The 22025-nt window shown below is 36.8% G+C and overlaps 2 protein-coding genes across 3 annotated transcripts; one reads left to right on the top strand and one right to left on the bottom strand.

Annotated features, from left to right (window-relative positions):
• Positions 1–3927: 3927 nt before the first annotated feature.
• Positions 3928–11317, bottom strand: LOC103476810 (polymeric immunoglobulin receptor-like). 2 transcript variants are annotated; one of them, XM_008429415.3, is made up of 11 exons: positions 11157–11317; positions 10956–11012; positions 7788–10587; positions 7095–7415; positions 6603–6905; positions 5891–5990; positions 5652–5749; positions 5512–5546; positions 5221–5277; positions 5055–5120; positions 3928–4758 (listed from the first exon to the last, which is right to left on the bottom strand). In XM_008429415.3, the coding sequence occupies exons 3-11, from the start codon at positions 7831–7833 to the stop codon at positions 4696–4698; spliced, it is 1089 nt and encodes a 362-aa protein (XP_008427637.1). In that variant the 5' UTR covers positions 7834–10587; positions 10956–11012; positions 11157–11317; the 3' UTR covers positions 3928–4695. The 2 variants fall into 2 exon arrangements, with proteins under 2 accessions (XP_008427637.1, XP_008427636.1); XM_008429414.3 differs by having other exon boundaries at positions 7095–10587.
• Positions 11318–15400: 4083 nt separating this feature from the next.
• polh (polymerase (DNA directed), eta) lies at positions 15401–20896 on the top strand. Its single transcript, XM_008429416.3, has 10 exons — positions 15401–15701; positions 17621–17755; positions 17827–18056; positions 18196–18374; positions 18457–18560; positions 18663–18782; positions 19008–19131; positions 19277–19342; positions 19462–19634; positions 19727–20896. Exons 1-10 carry the CDS (start codon positions 15565–15567, stop codon positions 20607–20609), a joined length of 2151 nt encoding a protein of 716 aa, XP_008427638.2. The 5' UTR covers positions 15401–15564; the 3' UTR covers positions 20610–20896.
• The last annotated feature ends 1129 nt before the right edge of the window (positions 20897–22025 follow it).

Here is a 22025-nt window from a genome sequence, read left to right as displayed (position 1 = left end):
CATTACATTAAAGTTGGATCAGCCTGTAGTGTGTTTTTTCACTTTAATTTTGTGTGTGGCTCCAAATCCAGGCCTCCATTGGTTAATAAATTTGATTTCCATTGATGATTTTTGTGTGATTTTGTTGTCCGTACATTCAACTTTGTACAGAACAAAGTATTCAATGAGAATATTTCATTCATTTAGATCTAGGATGTGTTATTTGAGTGTTCCTTTTATTTTTTTGAGCAGTGTATGTGTGTGTGTGTGTGTGTGTGTGTGTGTGTATGAATGGTTACATGCCAGCTAAAATGAATGGTTATATTTATATATAAAATTTCCTCCCTCAGCCCACTGCATGTCTGCAATGTTGACACCTTGAGATGCCATGAGACCTAAATTCTGAACATCATGGCATGGAGTGCATCCAGTTTTCCATGTCTGGCATATAACCATTCATTTTAGCTTTTAAACCGTTTCTATTGATCCTGTGTCCAGACAGTGGAATAATCAGTAGCCCAGCATCATGACCTGTTTGTTCTGAAGATCCTGCAGCTTCCACTTCGTCTTCCTAACATGTCTCCTCCTCACCCTGACTCTCATACTGACAGGAGGAACCACAGAGCTCTGTTAGGTTAAAGCACATCTTCTGTGATGTTTTTCCTCCAACAGGTTCCAGAGGAATCACCTCAAACCAGATGTTGGACAGGATTTTATTTCAATGTCATTTGTGAATGTTAGAGCCTCATTTTCAACAGTGCAGCTATAAAGGTTGAAGAAGGTTATTTTGGAGAAAGACTCATCAACATCAATATTTCCACTAAATAAGAGGCAAAAAAAAGTTTGATAAAGGAAAAGCCTCTCAGACTCTGAGCCAGACAGCAAACTATTTTTTATATTAGACAATTAATTTAATTTCACACAATTATCGCAGTAGAAGCCATTTGTTTGTTAAAGAAATTATTACAATTCCAAAAGTTTTGATTACAATTTTATTTTACTTAACTGAGGTTAGTTGTTTTTTTTTCATTGAATAATTAGGAAACAAATTTAACTTCATACTCTGCAAACCAGACCGTAAACTTAAAGTTTGGGTTGAGTTTTTTTCCCCTTCATTAATGTCACTTTTATTACTTTCATTATATCTATCATGGTAATTCAGGGTGAGTTATTTTTAATTCTAAATGAATATCCTTGGTGGACTTAACGCCAGAATAAATGCGATGTACATAATGCAGCAAAGAAAATTAGAAGATCGGACATATACATTATGGAGATGATCGGATTTGGCCGGGCGGTGTGCCCCTATTGCATAAGCGATACTAAGGAATGACTGATATCATTAAAGATACAGGGGAGAAGCTTTTTAGTTATCTAGCTTTGCTAGCAAAGTCGTTAGCTATCAGCTAGCTAATAGCACAACAACAGCCTAATGTCTGTATGATAAAAATACTGAATCGATAGATAAGAACAGTTTTTCCTCACCTGGCTGTCTCCTCCCGCTCAGTAGTTCTTCAGAGAAAGGCAGACGCAGAGGCCTGTCAGTGTCTGTTGTATTTCACTACCTCTCTGTTTAAACCGCTACTCCGAGCTGAAGCAGAAATGATACTTCAAAGTTTTCCATCATCTGACGAGTAGCAAGTTACTCCACTTTATTCACCAAAAACGTTTTTTTTTTTTATTCACCAAAAACTGTTCTGTAATCTGGAACGTTCGCTACGTTCCAGATTACGTATGTCACTGTGAGAGAGGCAACTGCGTCATGCGTCACGGGCAAAAGGTCAAAGGTAACAAGGTGACCGGAGGGCTTATTATGTTGTACAAAAAAATAATAATAATAATTTTAGTACATGTTATGTGTCAGAAGAGGGCTTAGAAAAATAATACCAAAAAAAAAAAAAAAAAAAGAAAAATTGACCAAAAGGGCACTTGGGGGCCAGGAGCAAAAGGGGCAGGTGCTCAAGCACTCTCAGGCCCCCCCTCTGCACATGCCTGAAAAAAGCTATTTATTAACTGATTAAGTCGTGTTTTAGATTGTTTTTGAAAAAGCAGTCACAGCTGATTAGTGGGTGCATTCACAGCTGCACAGTGAACCCGTTGATTTTTTTCAGCAGACCCCCTCTAAATCTTTTGAGGGTACGCAGTACCCTGCCGTACCCCCTTACTTTCACCCCTGGTCATATGGGTGTGAAAGGTTGGAATGGTGTGGATGGTAGAAAACTTGCAACACCTCTACTCACAAGTCCCTTGTAGGGACATTTGCCTTTTTCCCCGGTGAAAAACAAGTGTTGCCAAAGTAGTAAAGAGCACTCAGTGGAAGCTAAATATTGATTAAAACCATCACACTAAAATGACAAAGCAATTACACCCAACGGCTTTTCAAATTTTCCTGAATGTAACCAAAAAGTTTTTCCATCTATTAGTCCTTGATTTAGGCCGTTTGAATCTCATCTGGTATATGAGCTCAAATTCACCGTGAAGCCGGTGATGAGGGGAATGAAAAATGTCCTTTGCCTTTTGTGTGTCTCTCTTTAAAAGTACCGGTGTTGCATCAAGTGATTTGGTACCAGTAGTTTTCCTTGCCACTTTTGCTATTATTTTAGACCAGATGCATTTGAATGTATAATTTTGAATGTGTGAGTGTCAGACAATCCAGAGCAAAATTATACGCGTGCACACAGTTCTTGTTCTGCAAAAATGTTGTGGTGCTGCATGTTGCACAATCATTTCATCCTCGAACAAAAGTTGTTAAAATAAAAATTTTTTAAGGTAAAATCTATGTTAATCTCTGTCTGTGTATGTAAACTGTAGCTAAGTAAAACTATCTGAAAATTATCCAATATGCTGAGGTGGATAAAAAGTTTGTATGGACTTTGTTCTAATTAATTCCCTCATTGTTGAAAGAGGAACAATAGGGACATATTTATTAATATGCTGTTTCTGTGAAGGGGAACCAAGTGTCCCAGAGTTCACTGCTTCTCTGCTCTAACTTTAAAAAAAAAATTATTAATAGCTTAATCCAAAATAGTTTTGGTGTTGGGATATAACTTTATTTACATTTGTATGTGAATTACATCCTCATTTCACTTCTCATTGTTTCCTTTTTATACTAACACCTGCTCATAAACACCTTATGAACAGCATGCAAAAATGACGCATTTAAAGCGGTGTTATTCTTATTTTTATCATTTGTCAAAAAGTGATTCCTGCTAGTGACTTGTTAAGTGAATGTTTTGCAACTTCACAAAATTGTACATATTTTCATCTTATTATGCAGTGGTAACAAAAAGTTAGCAATATTTGGCTTTCAGGTGAAATTTTAGGAGAACCATAAAATGAACCCTTTACAAGTGAACTTAATGTGACTTTCTCTACACATGTCCAACTGTTCAGGCACAGGCTTGTCTTGCATAGACCAGGGAGTATGTATGTTGGGACTAGGGTCCAGTGGGCCTGAGCTCTGTTCTCCGATAAACGTCAATTCCCTTTGAGCAGAAATGATGGCTGGTTAAGCAGAGCGCTATGCATCAGCCATTGTTGTCACCAGGCAAGTCCATGTTGGTGTTACTGGGTGGGAGGGTGTGTCTGGTCAATACAGGGCTGTGATGAATTTTCTGAATTGTTATAAATGTCATCATATGGGGTTCCATCCCAAGTACAAACCGTATTTGATCAGCCAGTGATTGCAGAAATATTTTTTTTGTTGTTGCTTGTATCAGGGTGTTGTCACAATGTGTTGTGTTATTATTTGCAGAGTTCCTCTTTTAACATGATTTAAGGTTATCTGAAAAGGTTATCTGAAAAGTTTCCCAGTGAGACATACAGAATTGCACCTTGAATAAAAACAGCATTTTGTAATTCAATCCAGCAGTGGGTCTTGCATGAATGCTGCCCTGGGAAAGTCCTGTCTTCTGTAACCTAATCGTAACACATAACAGAACACACACAAATTCTCCACATTAACTTTATTCTGTTACAAAAAAAAATAAAAAAAATAATCAAACCAATCGGACAGATTAAGAACTAAACAATGTTGAGCTACATGATTTTATAGATGATCCAACTATTTTTTTTTATATATTTGTAATTTTAGGGAAGTAATAATCAAATGTGGTCCAAAAATAACAGAAAAACAAAACAAACTAAAAAAAAAATAAAAAATTAAGGTAGCTCTTTAGTTCAGTTAGGCATGGGGAAAGGTTGCAACAGCAATGCACTTCATTATGGTCAAATCTACAGTTTTATTTGTTAATATTAGAGATTCAGTCTTGATCATTCCAGATTTACATAGATCATAACTTAGCAACAGCTCATGCAAATCATCCCACTAACCGATTATAGATAACAACAATGGTATTTACACATTTAACTTCTTATGTAAAAGTAAATTCAAATATTGAAAATATCCTCATATTTTTGCCATTTTTTGAGGTGTTGCTTATAAACCCATTATATCCTCAACAAGATCATACTTGGATGCAACAAAAGGTGTCCCGTATGATAAAAAGCTAAACTTGCTGAGAAAGTGGTTAGTTTTTCACCACCTGAGCATAAGCATATAAACATGTATACTCAATGAAAAAAAGAAAGAAAAGAAAATAAAACACACAGTCAGGGGCTTTTCTAAGACAATGAGTCATTGTTTCACACTTGTGGAGACAAACAATATCGGTTAGCACTTAGTCACAAGAAAAAGATAAACATTTCTTGATAGATTTAAACATTTTGCTTGTGACGAATGATTGTGCTGTATGTAACATCCTCATCTTTTCCTTCGCTCTGTAAGTAGAAAATAATGGTCAGAGGGAAATCCTAAAATGTGAGACGTATTTTCAAACATACATGAAGCATAAACTAGTCGGACCTCAAAAATAGAAACAAGACATTTTTTTCATGTTAAAAGTTATTTTGCTCTTTTTTAAAAATGTTGCAGACTCATATTTTTCAGGTGGATATACAAATGAGAGTTTAACAGTATTTGACATTGTACACATATACACTATGATAAAGAATCATGTAGCTGATCAGGTTTTTAAAACAAGTGTTGCGTTCACGCGTCATCTCTGAATAATTACCCTTCTCGCACTCTGTTTCTTGACAGAAACAACAGAACTGTAGGTCACATCGGCATCACTTGCAGCCTGTGTTTCAAACAGAAATAACAGTTTTGGTTTATTTCCGCATTGAAAAATTTATTACAACAAACTGTAAAGATTCAAATACTTATTAGTACCAGCTTACCTGAGCTGCCTTGTTTTTCTTGAAAGAGACTTCTGCATATGTTAAATCCCCTTCATTCTGAAAATAGACAAATTTAGATATCATTAGACAAGATCAGCTTTACTTTATAGACCTCAAAAGGTGCATACGTTTTTAGTGTAAGCAGACAATACAAAGCACTTCTCTGTCTGACAAATTATCCACAGAAATCAATGCCTTTGATAAAAAAAAAACAAAAAAAAAAAACAGAGATAATAAATCATTAACACCTGGACACCTTATCCAAGTCATTTAATTTTACATACTACTTACTTTTGAGGCTGTTGAATCCTTAATTTTGACACGTTCTGTGAAACATTTAATTGGGGTTAGTTATTCCTTTTTTACACGCTTTAACGATCTGAATTCATTCATTGTAAACCAAATGGCGGCAGATGTCCGGTCAGACTTACTGGTTCCTTTAAGCACAAGCAGGATTGATAAGGCAACAATGACAATGAAGATCAGCACACTCAGAGGGATGGCGAGGATCATCAGAGAAGAAAAAGGTCTGAAACACACATTATTATTCGAATTCCGGATCAGTAGATAATGATAATATCTTAAACTAAGACGATTTTGAAAGGACAGTTTTTGAGCGAGCAACTAATAATCACTGTGCTCAAAAGTGTAGCATTGAAGGTGTGCTGACCTGTCTCCTCTATGAACTGTTGTTGCTTTTTCTCTTGCTTCTGTGACAGTAGTTGTTGCAGCTACAGTAGTTGTTGTAGCTACTGTTGTAGTTGTTGCAACTACAGTACAAACGAGAATATCATGTCATGAATATTTTATATCAGTAACGGGAAACTTATTAACCCTGGTCCGTGTTGGGATGTTACTGCAATCTATATTAGACTGAAATTCTGCCACATCATCAATGCAAAACAATAAGAATAATTATATTATCAACAGCAAATAGTGAATTTAGATGCTATTTTTTTCATTGTAGCGAAACAATGAATCATCTTTTATCAACAATAATTAACGCCTATTGCGATGTGAGCTGTTTACTGTCAGTCACTGAAAAAGTGCAGATGTATGTGTGAATATATCAAGAAAGCTACACCTATGACTTCTCCAATAAATAAAATGTGTGATAAAAAAAATATTTAAATTGACATCAACTGCTAAAGGAACAGCTGCTAGAGTTTGTGAACAGTATCCTTTTTATACATTAATTATGTAATTTTTAGAGCTACGATAGTGTGACATAACCAGCACACACAAGGTAAAGATTAACGACTGCCATCAGTTACTGGTATGATGAAACATGAGAACATAGGGAGCTGAAAATTAGCAGACACAAAATATTTAGCTGATATATTTGCCCATCTCTATTTAATTGCAGTCTGTATATCACTTACCAGTGGGTTTGACAGTCACAGTCAGGTGAACTGGCATCTGAAAATCTCCTTTGACACAGTAATACCAACCACTGCTCTCTTGCTTCAGTCCACTCATGGTTACATTGATTACATTGCTGATGGTCATGTTGATGGTTACTGCTGTTCCATCTATATTTCCAGACACAGTTGCCTTTGTCACACATGTGCTGCCCAGCTTACACCACCTTACTCCTCCAGAGTTTCTGTAGCTACAGTTTATGGTTATTTTGTCTCCAATATATCCAATCACATTCTGGTGTGCCAGCGAGAGGCTGGGTGTACCTTGATGAGAAACGAATAATAAGCAGCACATTATTTGACAGCATTTAAATTTTACAAAGTTATTTTTTGCTTTGACTAATAATATAATAGAATAAAAATTATGATTATGGGCCTTTTGGTTTTCTTTCATATCCTTATTTTATTCTTGTTTACAAATGTTTGAAATGTGCGTTCAGAAACACAGCTTACCTGTGGTGACTGACAGCTGAAAGTACTGCCTGTCATCAGCTCCGTTATTGATCTCCACACCACACCAGAAATGAGTGTCGTCAGCTGTTAACCGTTTTATGGTCATATTCAGGTTATTTTGAGTTTTGTCCTCAGAGATTGAATACTTTTCAATTTCCTGTGATGAGTCTGTTCTAACTGCAAATGAGCAGTAATTAAAAGAATATCCTTTACATAGATATTTCACATAATTTTTGTATTTTATGTCATAAGAACAGGGGATAGAGACTGAAGCTCCTGCCTTCACTGAGACTTTGCTGATTGTCTCCACACTTTCACTTCCTGGGGAGAAAAAGATACAGTGAAATATGTTTAGCATGTTATATCCCTCATATTTATGAAACATGACAAAAAACTAGTTGCTGAAGACAAAACTATTTTGGTAGAGCATTGAGACTGAAGCTGCAGTTTTCGCTGATAATGTGCTGTTAATGCTTTTAGGCTCCGCAGAAATTAAACAATTTCAATATTAGCAGGAACATGCTCCAGTGAAGGAGACGTAGTCATCTGTGGGCAGTTGTCAACTGACATGTGAATTCATAGATATCTCCAAAACACAAAAAGGAAAACGGACATCAATACGACCAGCTTTGGATTACAAAGATAATAAAATGTCTGCAAATTATAAACAAAGTGTAATTTGAAGCCACTGACCTGTTATGAGAGGTAGAATAAGAAGAAAGCTCAGAAAAACAGCCATATCGATGTGCGAACAGCTGCAGCAACTGGTTCAGTAACACTGACTCACTACTTCCCTGTTTTGATGTTTAAAATGTAAATTACATGTCAACCACGTCTTCAATATGGATATTTAAGCTACCCCCATTGTATGCTCTTGTTTAGTTTGTCAGCGTGACACAATGTGTCTGTTTTTAACATTTTCATTTCCTCTGTTTTTAAGCACAGAAAATTACAACAGAGTTGGAATTTTAGTTGAGGTGTCAAAAGAGTTTTATTTAAGCCTTTTCCCGTTACAAATCTGACATTGCGCTTTAAACTCATGTGAAGTGTTGAGACATGGGCGGTTCAAATTTAGATCTACTGACTAATATCCTAATGGGTTCTAAAAATGTAAACGTAGATTTCCGCCTGAAGAAGAATAAAAGCAAAGACAATGTGTGAAAACTCAAAGCTACAAAAATACAAGTTTAATTCAGTTTGCCTGTAAACCTGCAGTTTTGCAAAGGAGAAGTCAATGTTTAATTACATAAATACATGTGTTAGGCTGATGATTGACGAATTTAAAAAGTGTATTTCTGTTGTTGCACATTAAAATACCAAAGATAGAGAGACTTGATGAAAAAGCCTGTGCACTCTCTGGTCACTTTACTACATGCACCTGTTCATTTCCTTGTTTGCACAAATAGAAAATCATCCAGCCACATGGTGGCAACTAAATGTATGAGGGTATTCAGATGAAATAAAGACGAGTCACTGTAGTTAAAATTCAGCACCATAATTGGCAACAAATGTGACTTTTGTTTAGCTTTTTTACCCGAAGGGTTTGGTCTGACTAGAAAATGTTCATCTGTTGCGATTTTATTACACAAGCATCATAGAAGGACCAGAAACAGAGAAAATATCCGGTGAGCAATGTCTGTATAAATGCTTTCTAAATGTCAGAGGTCAGAGGTAAATAAAAAGATCAATTAAATATTGTATGCAAACAACAGCGGCTCAAATGGTTGTTATGCTTTTTTTAAAATCCCAATTTGAAAAATGTGGAAACACTGACAGAGAATTTATATTGTGCAGAGGTGACCATTTGTAGTGGTGGTGTTTTTCCTTACAGGGTGATGGATCACATATTCATACAGGTCTGTAGGGTTTATTGCCATATTTTTTCTCAATACAACACACAAAGACACATAAGATAGTGACATAACAGACAGTAGAAAATATACATTTTACACAATTTCTGGATCATCTGGTGCTGTTGAAAGTATTTGGATTTGTTCTGCTTATTTTTTTGTCTCACATTTGTAATGAAACACATTTAAATATCAAACAAAGACAGCCAGAGTAAAGGCAAAATGCAGTTTTCAAATTTCAAGTAAGTTTTTGAAAGAAAAAAAGCTAACCAATCCAACATGGTTCTTTGTGAAAAAAATATTCCCCCTTGTGACATAACTGTGATCAAACACATTTTTCTTAAAGATGAATTAAATGTCACTAAGTACACCCTGATCTTATTTCTACCAGACTTCTGAAATAACACAATAACGAGCAACTGTTTGAGGATAAGCTAAACGAGCAACATTGAGCAACATTTTGCTGATCTAAAAAAAATTGAAAACGGGAAACAAGGCCATTCATTTTTATCAGTCTGGAAAAGGTTACAAAATTATTTCTGCAGCTTTGGGTCTCCAGCAAACCACATCGAGAGTCATCATCCACAAACACATAAAACACAGAACAGTAAAAGACATTTCCAGGGGCTGACCTAACAAAATCACCCGAGAGTGCTGGGATGCTTTGCAATAGTTTTTATCATTCTAACTGAGGTGTTGCCATGATATCTTGCGTTTCAATATAATGTATTTTTATATAAGTTAGTCTTTTATTTTTGCAAAAAAAAGAAAAAAAAAGTTATCCATGAAAATAGTTAGATTTATGCAGCCATTTACAGTAGAGCAGCTACTATTGAGCAATCTACTAAGCAAAAACAAAAATGTTTTCCATGTTTTGTTTTTTTCCCTAATATTTTCACAATAAATAATAAAGAAAAAATTAAGAACTGGAAAATAAAGACTTTGGTGCTTGCAGTTGTCCCTGCATCAAGATACACAGCTCCGAAACAGTCATTTTTAGTCTTCAGAAGAACATGATACAGTCATACATTAATCCGTCTTTTTATTTATTTTTTGCTAAGATTAAATTAACACAACCCAAGGAATTGTATGTTCTTCTGTTCATAAGTCCAAAGACTGATGAGGCATTAAACATGCTTCCAACTGTAAGGAGAGAAAAAAAAAATCTAAAACTGCAACAACTCATAAAAAATATTTCTACTGAATGTTTACATTTTTCCCATTAGGTTTACTTATTGGGCTTTATAATGTCTAATAATTTGATTCCAAATTAATTCTAAATAATTCCACCATCACAATTTATGCAATTCACTGAACTTTGTACAAACAATACAACAAAGTTATATTTGAATAGAAAAACGCAGCAACAACAAAAAATATCATGCACATATTTCACATAATTTCCCTGTGCTTATCTAGGCTTCAGGCAAGTCTTTGACAGCATGTTTGATGATGAAAACATTGACGGAAGATACACGAGTAAAAAATAAATTTGCATTCAGAAGATCTCCCCATGCACAAAGATAAAAGTTCACGAACTCTTCATCTTATAAGAAATAAAGAGAACAAAGCAGAGCATGCTAAATATTTTGGTTATGGTAAACTACTGTGCTGAATGTAACATCTTCCTCGTTTGCTTCATTCTGTTAAAAGAGAAGTAAACATGGTGGTTAGCTAGGAAAAGAGATTTAAGTTCCCCAAATGTAAGAAGTGTTTAGAGGAACAAATATAAATATCTATTTTTTTATCATTATATTTAGTTTTCCAGTGTATCTCACAGTTTGTGCATACGGTAAGGAATGACTGACACCCAGTTTGTGTGAAATAATGTGACAATATGATGAAATTGACTTTTTTCAAGTTTTGCCAAGGGTCACATCACAGTGACCAATCCACGTCGGAAAAAAAACAACATTGAACATTAAACACTAGTTTTGTTCAGTTGCATTCTCACAGGTCAGATTAAAACATGGGCTAGAGCAAATATATAGTTTTGTTATGACAGGTTTACCTGTGGTGTGCTTTTTGTTTTGAAACCAACAGCAGTGTAAACTATTTTCCATTCATTCTGGAAAAAAAAAACCAAGAAGTAACAGAGGTATTAACGGAATGTAACAGAAATTATGGAGACAATTTGAGGCTGCAATTTAATAAATGATCAAAGAAATACCTTTCCCTAATCTAAAAGGTTATAATATTTAGTATCACTTACTGATTTGTGGTCAGTTGAATCCTCTTTGATGTTCTCCAAGTAGGAAAAAAAAAGTGTGGTAACTTATTTACTGTGAAAACATTCAATAATACTGGATAAAGCAACGAATAACTGAAACACAACGCGGTGCCAAACCGTCACAGCAAAGTGAAAAAAGAGAACAAGACTTACTGCATCTTTGTATAAACCACATGAGCAGGGCCACCAGAACAGCCAAGCTCAGCATACCCAAAGTGATGATGTGGACTTTTGGGTCAACGTATCTAAAACACATATTTTAAACAGGAAGAGTAGATTCAACTTTACAAAATGATACTTTTTCCACAGTTACGGTATGCATCTATAATATAAAGTATAGAAAATGGCAGCATACTGAAATCGTTTAGCTTTTACTTATTGTTGACAAATATTGTAGAATACCGCCGATTTGGGATTTCTCCAAGTCCTGGATCAGTGGGTCGTGTAGCAGCAGGGTTTCCTGTGACCTCAATCGCTTCTGTTGTTGCTTGTAAACCTATAATTTAAAACAAACAATATATAATTGGTTGAATTATACAGTAATCCATCCCCAACTCTGTTTACCCTTCAAACTATTTAAATATGCGATTTTTACAGATGTGCCGGTCACAATGTTTTTGTCCTCGGTATTGATCAGTGGTTAAGATCAAACATTGTTGATAAAGAGATGCATTTTAATACATTTTATTTTCCAGAACAGATTAGTACACAACATACTACTTGGAAAATAATATTTGACACCACTATCTCGAGAGCACAGTAGTGAGAAAAGAGGTCAGCATTTATAAGATCATTTTATGTTCAGCAGAAACAGTAATGATGATATAGAGGTGAAGTTGAACCTTTTTGTCCTGCTCGGGTAGAGATGTGTCAGCTATATAAGGTCATGAAAAGACGGTGTACTTTGGCTCCAGTCATGCTGGAAGGCGATTAAAACCTATACGCTGGCCCTCAGTAAGAATTTGGTAATCTAAAATGATAAATTTAGCCATCTTTTTTGCTTCATCAATGCTTCTTGAAAAGTGACCCCCTCTCTTTAGATTTTCTCAACTTGCATTGCTTCACCTTACTTCCTTTTAAAGTTTGTTGGGTAAACGACGTACTGCAATCATCTTTAACCACTGCCTTGGGAAACACCCAAACTGCAACTGGTCACTGAAACACTTTCTCTTTTCTGCTTGAAAATAGTTCTAAACTACAGAAATGTGGAGCGTCCAGTCAAGATATTTTACACCAAATGCCTCATTAGGTATGTTGTTTCATGGAGAAGTAGTTTTTTTTTTTTTAAATCATAGTATTTGTGTGAGTTACAGAGATAACTCACCATGCCATCACATTTAAATGTGTGAGCTACACCCTCAGCAGAGGATAAGAATGGCCCAAAGAACACAAAGCATCTTTAAGATGCTTTTCTTTTGATGAGTGACCGTCAGGAAAGAACGGTGACTGGGACAATGACAAGAGGTCCTCCAATATTGTGATGACCCAAAATGCAAGGGAAAAAGGAAGTAGCCAATGGTCATGTCATACCAAAGTCAAACTCAGATCTGCGGAATATATGAGAAGGTTGCTCATCATGTGAGTTACCAAAAGAAGACTAAGAAACCTAAAGGAATTGGAGAGTTTCTCTAACAAGGGAACCAAAATCCCTTTTGTGATATGTCCAAACATGGGGACCAGCTACAAGAAGCATAGTAACGGACTTATTAGTTTTTAGTCATGCAAGAAAAAAATTTGTGATTTTGTTTTCTGGAACTTGGGTTTTGTTTTTAATTCAAAACTTAGAGGCTATTCGGACCAATGTTTGGTCACTTTGAGAAACTTAGAAGTTCAGCAGAGGATCAAACAAGTATTTCCTCATCTGTACATGGAGAATCTATAAATCACTTACCAGTGGGTTTGACAGTCACAGTCAGGTGAACTGGTCTCTGATAATCTCCTGTGTCACAGTAATACCAACCACTGCTCTCTGGCTTCAGTCCACTCATAGTTACATTGCTGATGGTCATGTTGATGATTACTGCTGTTCCATCTATATTTCCAGACACAGTTGCCTTTGTCACACATGTGCTGCCCAGCTTACACCACCTTACTCCTCCAGAGTTTCTGTAGTTACAGTTTATGGTTATTTTATCTCCAATATATCCAATCACATTCTGGTGTGCCACCGAGAGGCTGGGTGTACCTTGATGAGAAACGAATAATAAGCAGCACATTATTTGACAGCCTTTAAATTTTACAAAGTTATTTTTTGCTTTGACTAATAATATAATAGAATAAAAATTATGATTATGGGCCTTTTGGTTTTCTTTCATATCCTTATTTTATTCTTGTTTACAAATGTTTGAAATGTGCGTTCAGAAACACAGCTTACCTGTGGTGACTGACAGCTGAAAGTACTGCCTGTCATCAGCTCCGTTATTGATCTCCACACCACACCAGAAATGAGTGTCGTCAGCTGTTAACCGTTTTATGGTCATATTCAGGTTATTTTGAGTTTTGTCCTCAGAGATTGAATACTTTTCAATTCCCTGCGATGAGTCTGTTCTAACTGCAAATGAGCAGTAATTAAAATAATATCCTTTACATAAAAATTTCACATGATTTTTGTGTTTTACGTCATAAGAACAGGGGATAGAGACTGAAGTTCCTGTCTTCCCTGAGACCTTACTGATTATCTTCAGACCTCCTTTTCCTAGGGAGAAAAAGACACAATGAAAGAGCATGTTTCGAATTTCATATTGCTCATATTTTTGAAGCATATAGAAAAAACACCTAGTTTCTTAAGGCAAATGATAGTGGATTGCGGCTAAAGCTGCAATCTGCAATGCTCCTTTACTGATTGTGTTTATCCTTTGAGACTCTGCAGAAAAAAAGACTATTAAAAGATCTACAGCAACATGTTTCTGTGAAGGAGACACAGTGATCTGTGAAAATAGTTAACTGACATGTCAATTTATAGACATCTTTAAAGTATAAAAAGTAAAAGTCTACAAATTTATTCTGAATGAAAACTGAATAAATTCAGTTTTGGATTACAAAGATGATAAAATGTCTGCATATGAAAAGCAAAGTGTAATGTGAAGGCACTGACCTGTTATCAGGGTTAGAATAAGAAGAAAACTCTGAGAAACAGCCATATTGATGTGAAAACAGCAGCAACATCAACTAGCTCAGTAACACTGACTTCCTACTTCCTTGTTTTTATGGGTTTTTTTTTTATAATTTCATTTGCATGTTAATTACCACATCTTCTATATGGTTATTTAATCTATCCTCAGTTTAAACTCTTGTTCAGCTTGGCAATCGTTAATATTCTTTAACTTGCATTTGTTTTTTCACATTTTTTTCCCCCTCTGTTTTTGAGCACAAAAAGCTTATTTTATAACAGAACATTACAACAAAGTGGGGATTTTATTTGTGGTGTCAGAAGAGATTTTAAAGAAGGCTTTTCCTGATAGAGACATAACATTGTATTTTAAAACTCATGTGAAGTGTTCAGACATGAGTGGTTCAAATTGAGCTCCATTTAATAAAATCCCAATAAGTTCTAAAAACTTATTTGCCCAAAGATGGGCAAATAAATGCTAAATGCTAAACATTAAATGCTAAACAGATTACTTCTCACAGCTAGAAGTTTATTTTAGAATTACCTTATTTTGTTTTACCCATAGACTAAACCTGCCATTTCCACGCCAGGCGTTAATAAAAGTATATATTTTAGCCACCAGGTGGCAGTGTAGACCAACTAAACAAAAACTAGTGTATCCATCAGGCTAACATGTAATATTATGAACTATAAAAGTTGTCCTACAGAGTGAAGAGTGAAGCCACGGGTTCCATGTGGCAAAATTCTTGTATTTGAAACTGGTAAAGCAAAGAGACGTTCTGGTAATTAAAATGTTCCTACATTGTTTGGAAGAAAAAAAAAAACTTATTTCGGGAATAGACGATACAAGATAATCCATCGTCTGCATACTTGTCCTTGTCTTAGAGGCCAACAACCTTGCACCCACACCCTTTAGTAAGGGCAATTTGGAGGAAATAATTTATATGTCGTGTTTTTTTTTTTAATGACAGTGAGAGGAAGCCATATAGTACACTGAGAGAACCAATAGTTTATTTATTTATTCATTCATTTAGCTTACCGTTTTTCTTAATTTAACGTATTTTCAGTCCAGTTGGTCAACATGACGGCTCTGTCGCCTCTTGATGACGCCATTAGGTAGCTGCAATTTTCTGCACGAAATACAAAGCGACAACACCTTTTATTTGGGCGCCTTGTTTAGTTTCAGTTCACATGAAGCTCCTCGTAGATCCGTGATCTGCCCTCCTCAGTCAGCAGACTCTCCCGTCTTTGTTTTCAGGTGGCGAACTCTCCCGGTTCTGGATGGACTACGGGAAAGAGAGAGTGGTGGCGTTAGTCGACATGGACTGTTTTTACGTCCAGGTGGAGCAGCGGCTGAATCCAGCTCTGAAAAACACCCCTTGCGTGGTGGCTCAGTACAAGACGTGGAAAGGAGGCGGGTGAGTTTCTGACACACAGAAGCAGTTGAGGTGATCAACGCAATTGTTGCTTATCCAAAACGGAAGTCATCATCACATCTGTTAGCTAATTGGGGCTGTCATTTACTCAGAGAACAGAGGAGTAAATACCCAACAGAACGCACCAAAGTAAATTACTCTACATCAGGGGTGCCCAAAGTCGGTCCCCGAGGGCCGGGGTCCTGCATATTTTAGTTCTCTCCCTGGTTTAGCGCACCTGGATCAAACGATGGCTCGTTAGAAGCCCTAAGAGGAACATTAACAAGCTGAAAAGGTTGCGACTACCACCAGGGAGAGAACTAAAACGTGCAGGATGCCGGTGTTATGCCCAGAAACGCATGCCTGCCCAAAATTGCATCCCCTGTCGCGGGAGCGCGCATCGCTTTAAGCTCTCGCATATTGACGAGAAAACGGACTGAAATATGACCGAAGAGGACATTTTAAAGATTTTTTTGTTTTGTTTAATTATATACACATGCAATCAGCTTCATAAAGGTACCGTAATGTATACATTATAAGATCACAGAAAAAAAATGTCAACAGAGCCAGACAACTGGGACAGAGGAAAAGAAAATGAAACGATAAAAAGAAAAAAGAATAAAGACGAAAATGAAAAATAAAAAAAAACACACACACACACAACAGGGCAGGACATTATAGTATGAAACGTTTCAAAAAAATTGGACAACTTAAATGCATGTTTTGACTTTACAAGACATAAAGATTTATAGAACAAGTTTAAATCGTTCATCCACTGTCTAAAGTTAGGAATAGTTTTAGAGAAGCGACATTTGTGTATATGAAATATAGCTAACAATAAAACATTATTTATTCCATAGTCAATGAAGTGATCATTGATGAAGATATCAAATTTAACATCTTGTATGGCTATATCTGTTAATTGTATGGCTGAGAATAAACTGCTGAAGATCTTGCCAAAAAGACTGAACCACTTCACACGTGAAAAACAGGTGATTTAAATCTTCAGTAACTTTTTCACAGAATCCACACTTGTCCACATTCATTTTAAACCTGTCTCAGGAAGTTGTTAGTTGGATAGGTTTTGTTTAAAATTTTATTTTAATTAATTAATTTTAATTAATTAATTTTATGGGTAAATAAAGGGATATATGAGAAATTGATTAATGAAACTGGGAAATAGAAAATCGGGTTAATGGAAAAAGGAAATTGAAAAATGGTTAAATTAAAAAGTAGATTAACAAAAAATGGGTAAATAGATAAAGGGATAAATGATAAATGGACAAATAAAAAACAGATAAATGAAAAAAGGGGAAGAGAAAATTGATAATCTGAAAAATTGGGTTAATGAAAAAGGGAAATTGAAAAGTGGTTAAATGAAAAATAGATTAATAAAAATGGATAAAGAGATAAATGAAAAGGGGAAATTGATAATATGAAGAATAAATAAATGAAAAACTTGGGTTAAAAAAAGCTAAATTATTTAACAAATTATTTATTTTACTCATTTTCTTCATTTATTGATTTATTTTACCCATTTATTTATTTAATTTGGGCTGAAATGGCTCTCCATAACTCTGTTTCCTTATGTAGCAATAATGAACTCCAATGTGGAGTTTGTAGAATCCTTCTTACCCACTATAGCACAAAGGGTTGTGTTTGGATTAGATTAGGAAGAACTTCCTTCATTTAATCTGGTCATCCACTCATTTATAGTTTAGACCTTCGATCCATCAAAAGGCAATAATGTGGATGAACTTCTGTGACATTAGTTTCAACATGTCTTACTGAGTTGCACTGACCATTGAAACTGGTGTCTCTGTGTTGGAAACTTTCCCACAAATAAATTACTTGATTTAAAATCTCATATTTAACAATCTACTGTTGAAGGGGATCTTGAGTGACATGTCATTATCTGTTAGTATCATAGCTGTGAGCTATGAGGCGAGGGCCCACGGTGTCACCAGGAACATGTGGGTGGATGATGCAAAAAAGCTGTGCCCAGATCTCCAGGTGGCCAGAGTGCGCGAGTCTCATGGGAAGGCAGATCTAACTCAGTAAGTGCTGTTCGTTTACTCGGCAAAACGTCCCCATTGTGGTGCTTGTGCTGCTTGACCTCTGTTTGTAGTTACAGAGAGGCGAGTGTGGAAGTGATTGAGGTGATGTCTCGTTTTGCTGTGATTGAGAGGGCCAGCATCGATGAGGCCTACATGGATCTGACGGCAGCCGTCCAGCAGCGGTGCAAAGCCATAGCCGATCAACAGATCGGCCAACGGCTTCTCAGGACTACTCACATTCAAGGCTATCCATTTGCGCATGACGAGTCCAGCCAAGTTGATGATTCAGCTTTGGATAAAGGTAGACTTACTCAGTCTTTATACTGTAATAAGTCAGCATTAGGAGGCTAATATTGAAAGCAGCAAGTCTTAAATTCCTAAAACCCCAACAAACGTTATGTCTGTTAACTTTTTTTTTTTTTTTTTCATTTTATTCTTAGAACAGAGAAGATCCAGAGGAGTCCAGCAGTGGTTGGCGTCCTTATCTGTCCCAACCGAGGGAGAGCAGAACTCTGCAGAGCTGCAGCTAACTGTCGGTGCACTCATTGTTGAAGAAATGAGAGCAGCCGTAGAGAAGCACACAGGCTTCCGCTGCTCAGCCGGGATCTCTCACAACAAGGTGGGATAAAACTTCACATCATTCTGATGTGAGACCAGCGACTGTTGTTGCTGACCTCATATTTAACTCTCTACTGTTGAAGGTGCTGGCTAAGCTGGCCTGCGGTCTGAACAAACCTAACAGACAAACTGTCTTACCTCTGGACTCTGTGACTGAGCTGTTTAGCACTCTGCCAGTTGGCAAGATGTGAGTTTAATTGTCACTGTCCCGCAAAACTTTCACTGATGTTCCGATGCAGAAGTGCAACAGATGACTAATAGGACTATTCGCTCTTATTGTGCTATGCAGTCGTAACCTCGGGGGCAAGATGGGCACGTCAATAACAACAACTCTGGGGGTTGAGAACATGGGAGATCTCACTCGGTTCTCTCAGGCACAGCTGGGGCAGCACTTTGGAGAAAAAACAGGGTAAGGAAACACAGTGCCACAAAATGACTGTTCACAAAAAACAGCTTACAGAGTCGATATTTTTTTAATATCCCTAACTTACCATCCTCTTTTTGTACAATAATACTAACAAAAATTCAGTTAATCTTAATTTTGCACTAGAAGTGCACATATAATTCTTTGACGTAGTTTGATTTCCTTTACTGCATCATATTGTTATAATGTAATAATATCTCTGCTCTGCAGCCAGTGGCTGTATGACTTGTGTCGGGGGATTGAATTTGAAGCTGTGAAACCCAGGCAGCTTCCCAAATCCATTGGCTGTAGTAAGAACTTCCCTGGGAAAACATCACTGGCCACAAAACAGCAGGTACAGACCACCAGTTGCAGAAGCATACATGAGTTATTTCTACATCCAATGTCTATTTATTATCTGAAATGTTTTTCTCTGCAGGTCTTTTATTTGTTCATGCTTTCTCAATGTATGATCATGCTAAATCCAAACCTCTGTGCAGGTGCAGTACTGGCTTCATCAACTGGCCCTTGAGCTGGAGGAGAGGTTGACCAAAGACAGAGAAGCGGTGAGAAAAAACCCGCTATCGTTTATGTTTTGTTTTGCATTGAAATTGTGATGTTTTACCCATTTCTATTCCATATCCGCCTGCTCATTTCACATCAGTGTTTTCTCACCATCATACAGAACGGTCGAGTGGCAAAGTTGTTGACGGTCGGAGTGCGTCAGCTTGGTGACAAGAGGCAGAGCAGCTTCTCTCGATGCTGCGCCTTGGTGCGCTACGAGGCGACCAAAATATCCAGTGACAGCTTTGCCATTATCAAGAGTCTCAACACAGCAGGAAACCAGCAAGCCGCATGGTAATTAAAGAGCAGTGGTGCTGCGAGGTATTTATAGTGCCACTTTGAATAAATGCTCTGTGATTTAGACCTTCTGTCTTCCATGTCTCCAGGACTCCCCCTCTGACCTTGCTGCACCTCTCAGCCAGCAAATTCAGCGACGTGCCGACCACAGGGGGGATCGCTGGCTTTCTATCCAATGATCCCACTTCGACTCAGAGTTCCTTCTCTGCGACTCAGACACAGTCAGACCTAAAAACTGTGTCTCCATGCAGCCAACCTGGAACTATACAGTCCTTCTTTCAAAAAGCATCTGGGAAACAAAAACAAATCAGAAAGCATAAAGAGGAGGAAGATGAGTGTGGAAGCTCAAAAGAAATCTCTTCATCTGTCATCTTAGATGAACAATTTTCCACTGATGGGTGTTCTAGCACCAAAATCATCTCAGAAAGCCCCCGCTCTGGCATCTCCTCTTTCTTTCAAAAGAAAAGCCTTGAAGGAAGCTTTGGGCCTTCAGCCCTACCGATCCCCACGTCTGAATCTGAACCTGAAATCATAGATGGAGATCACTGTGAAGATTCTGACGCCGTTGCCGAGCACGAACCCGATCAGCCACGATTTAAAGATGCAAGGACGAAACCAGAGACGGAACCAGAAGACCGCCAACCTCCAAGCGTGCTTGTGGAAGACCTGATAACCTGCGAGCGCTGCGGTAAAGAAGTGCTGGTCTGGGAAATGCCTGAACACAACGACTTTCACTTTGCACTGGACCTCCAGACTTCCCTGTCTTCATCTGTTAATTCAGCAGCCAACACTTCCAGTTCCACCACTTCTTCTTCTTCCAGTGCTTCTCCGGTTCCTCTGAGAGCAGGAGGCACAACGCAGTCAACCCGGGGCAAAACAAAAACAAGAGGCCCGTCAGGCCCTGCTCCAAAAAGACAGAGATCCCAAGGAGGAAGTATGGGTACCTTGGATTCATTTTTCAAAAAGAACTGATTACATAAATGTATCTGACTACAGTAAAAACAGTAATCTGGTTTTTATTCTTATCAAAAAGCAACCTAGCAAAACAATTTAAAAAAAAATTTTCATTCAAAGCAATCACTGCAGAGTAAAGAAATTATTTATTCTGAACCAGGTTTTTGTTTTATTACAGTTCTTTCATAAACTTATTTTCTAAACTTGTAACAATTAAAGGTGTTTAATACATCAAAGTAGTACATTGGATTCTGTTGCAATACTGTCACAAAAAAAAATTAAAGCAGGAAACTGTTTAACTTGAACATTTCTTAAATTTGTAAAGCAATTAAAATTGAAACGCAAATGAAACTGCTGGTAAGGTACTCAGACAGTAAATAAGCCAGAGTGCAAGCCAATCTAATCAGGCCTGTACAGAGGCCTAGTTATTGGTGATAAGAGCTGCAAATGCAACCTGCTGTTATGACCTGCTTTTACCCACAACATTCACTGGAGCAGCACTTAACCTCTCATCTGTAACATTTTTATTGGAGGTTATAGTCCCTTTAAAGCTAAGTATAATTGTAAAAAAATGTAAGCTAAATGTAAACTAGATATTTTTTTAATGGAATGTACAACTGAAATCTTTTTAAAAGGAAATATTTCCTAAACATTTAGCAGCCCAGACAGCAATGATTATAAGCTAAACACGCACTGCAGGGCGAGTAAACACCGTGAAGAGGCCCACTAAGACCTGGAGGATTCAATATGAACAGACCTTCTGGAAAGATAGAAAGGCATTTCTATAATTCATATAGATCTGAATGACTCTACCTATAATGTAGAATTATAAAACCGTTAAGCTTCTAGAAAAAGAGGAAATGCACAACAAAAACCCGAGTCATCCTTCTAACATGTTCTTTAGTTGTAATATTTTTCTCTAGTTAGTCCACAAACATTTATGCCTTAAAAAAATCCTGCATTTTGTTAGATTATAATCACAATATTGTAATTTTTGAGAATGTTATGTGATAGACCAACTGAGTGGTGTATAATTGTGAAGGGAAAAGAACATTGACATAAATATTTGTATTCAAGCTTCTTTGAATCTTGAATACTTTTCTTGCCCATCCCCATGTCCCAGCATCTCTGACCAGTTTCCCCATCCCTGCCATACCATACCATACCATACCAACTTTATTTATAAAGCACTTTAAAACAACCACAGCTGATACAAAGTGCTGTACATTAAAACACAAGAAAAGCGTTCCCACAACACTACTACCAACATGTTTCACCGTGGGAACGGATTTGCTTTACATTTATTCTGAAAACCACATATTGTTTCACTTTTACTTTGTAAATATGTGCAACTCAATTAATTCCATTACATAAAACCCCAAAATAACATTAAAATTTATGTCTAGTGTAAAAAAGGGAAAATTATCAAGTGGT

This window comes from Poecilia reticulata, chromosome 15, assembly GCF_904066995.2.
Source record: "Poecilia reticulata chromosome 15, P_reticulata-male-v2, whole genome shotgun sequence".
In the NCBI taxonomy this organism is placed as follows: Eukaryota; Metazoa; Chordata; class Actinopteri; order Cyprinodontiformes; family Poeciliidae; genus Poecilia; species Poecilia reticulata.
This window is presented reverse-complemented; position numbering and strand designations above follow the sequence as displayed.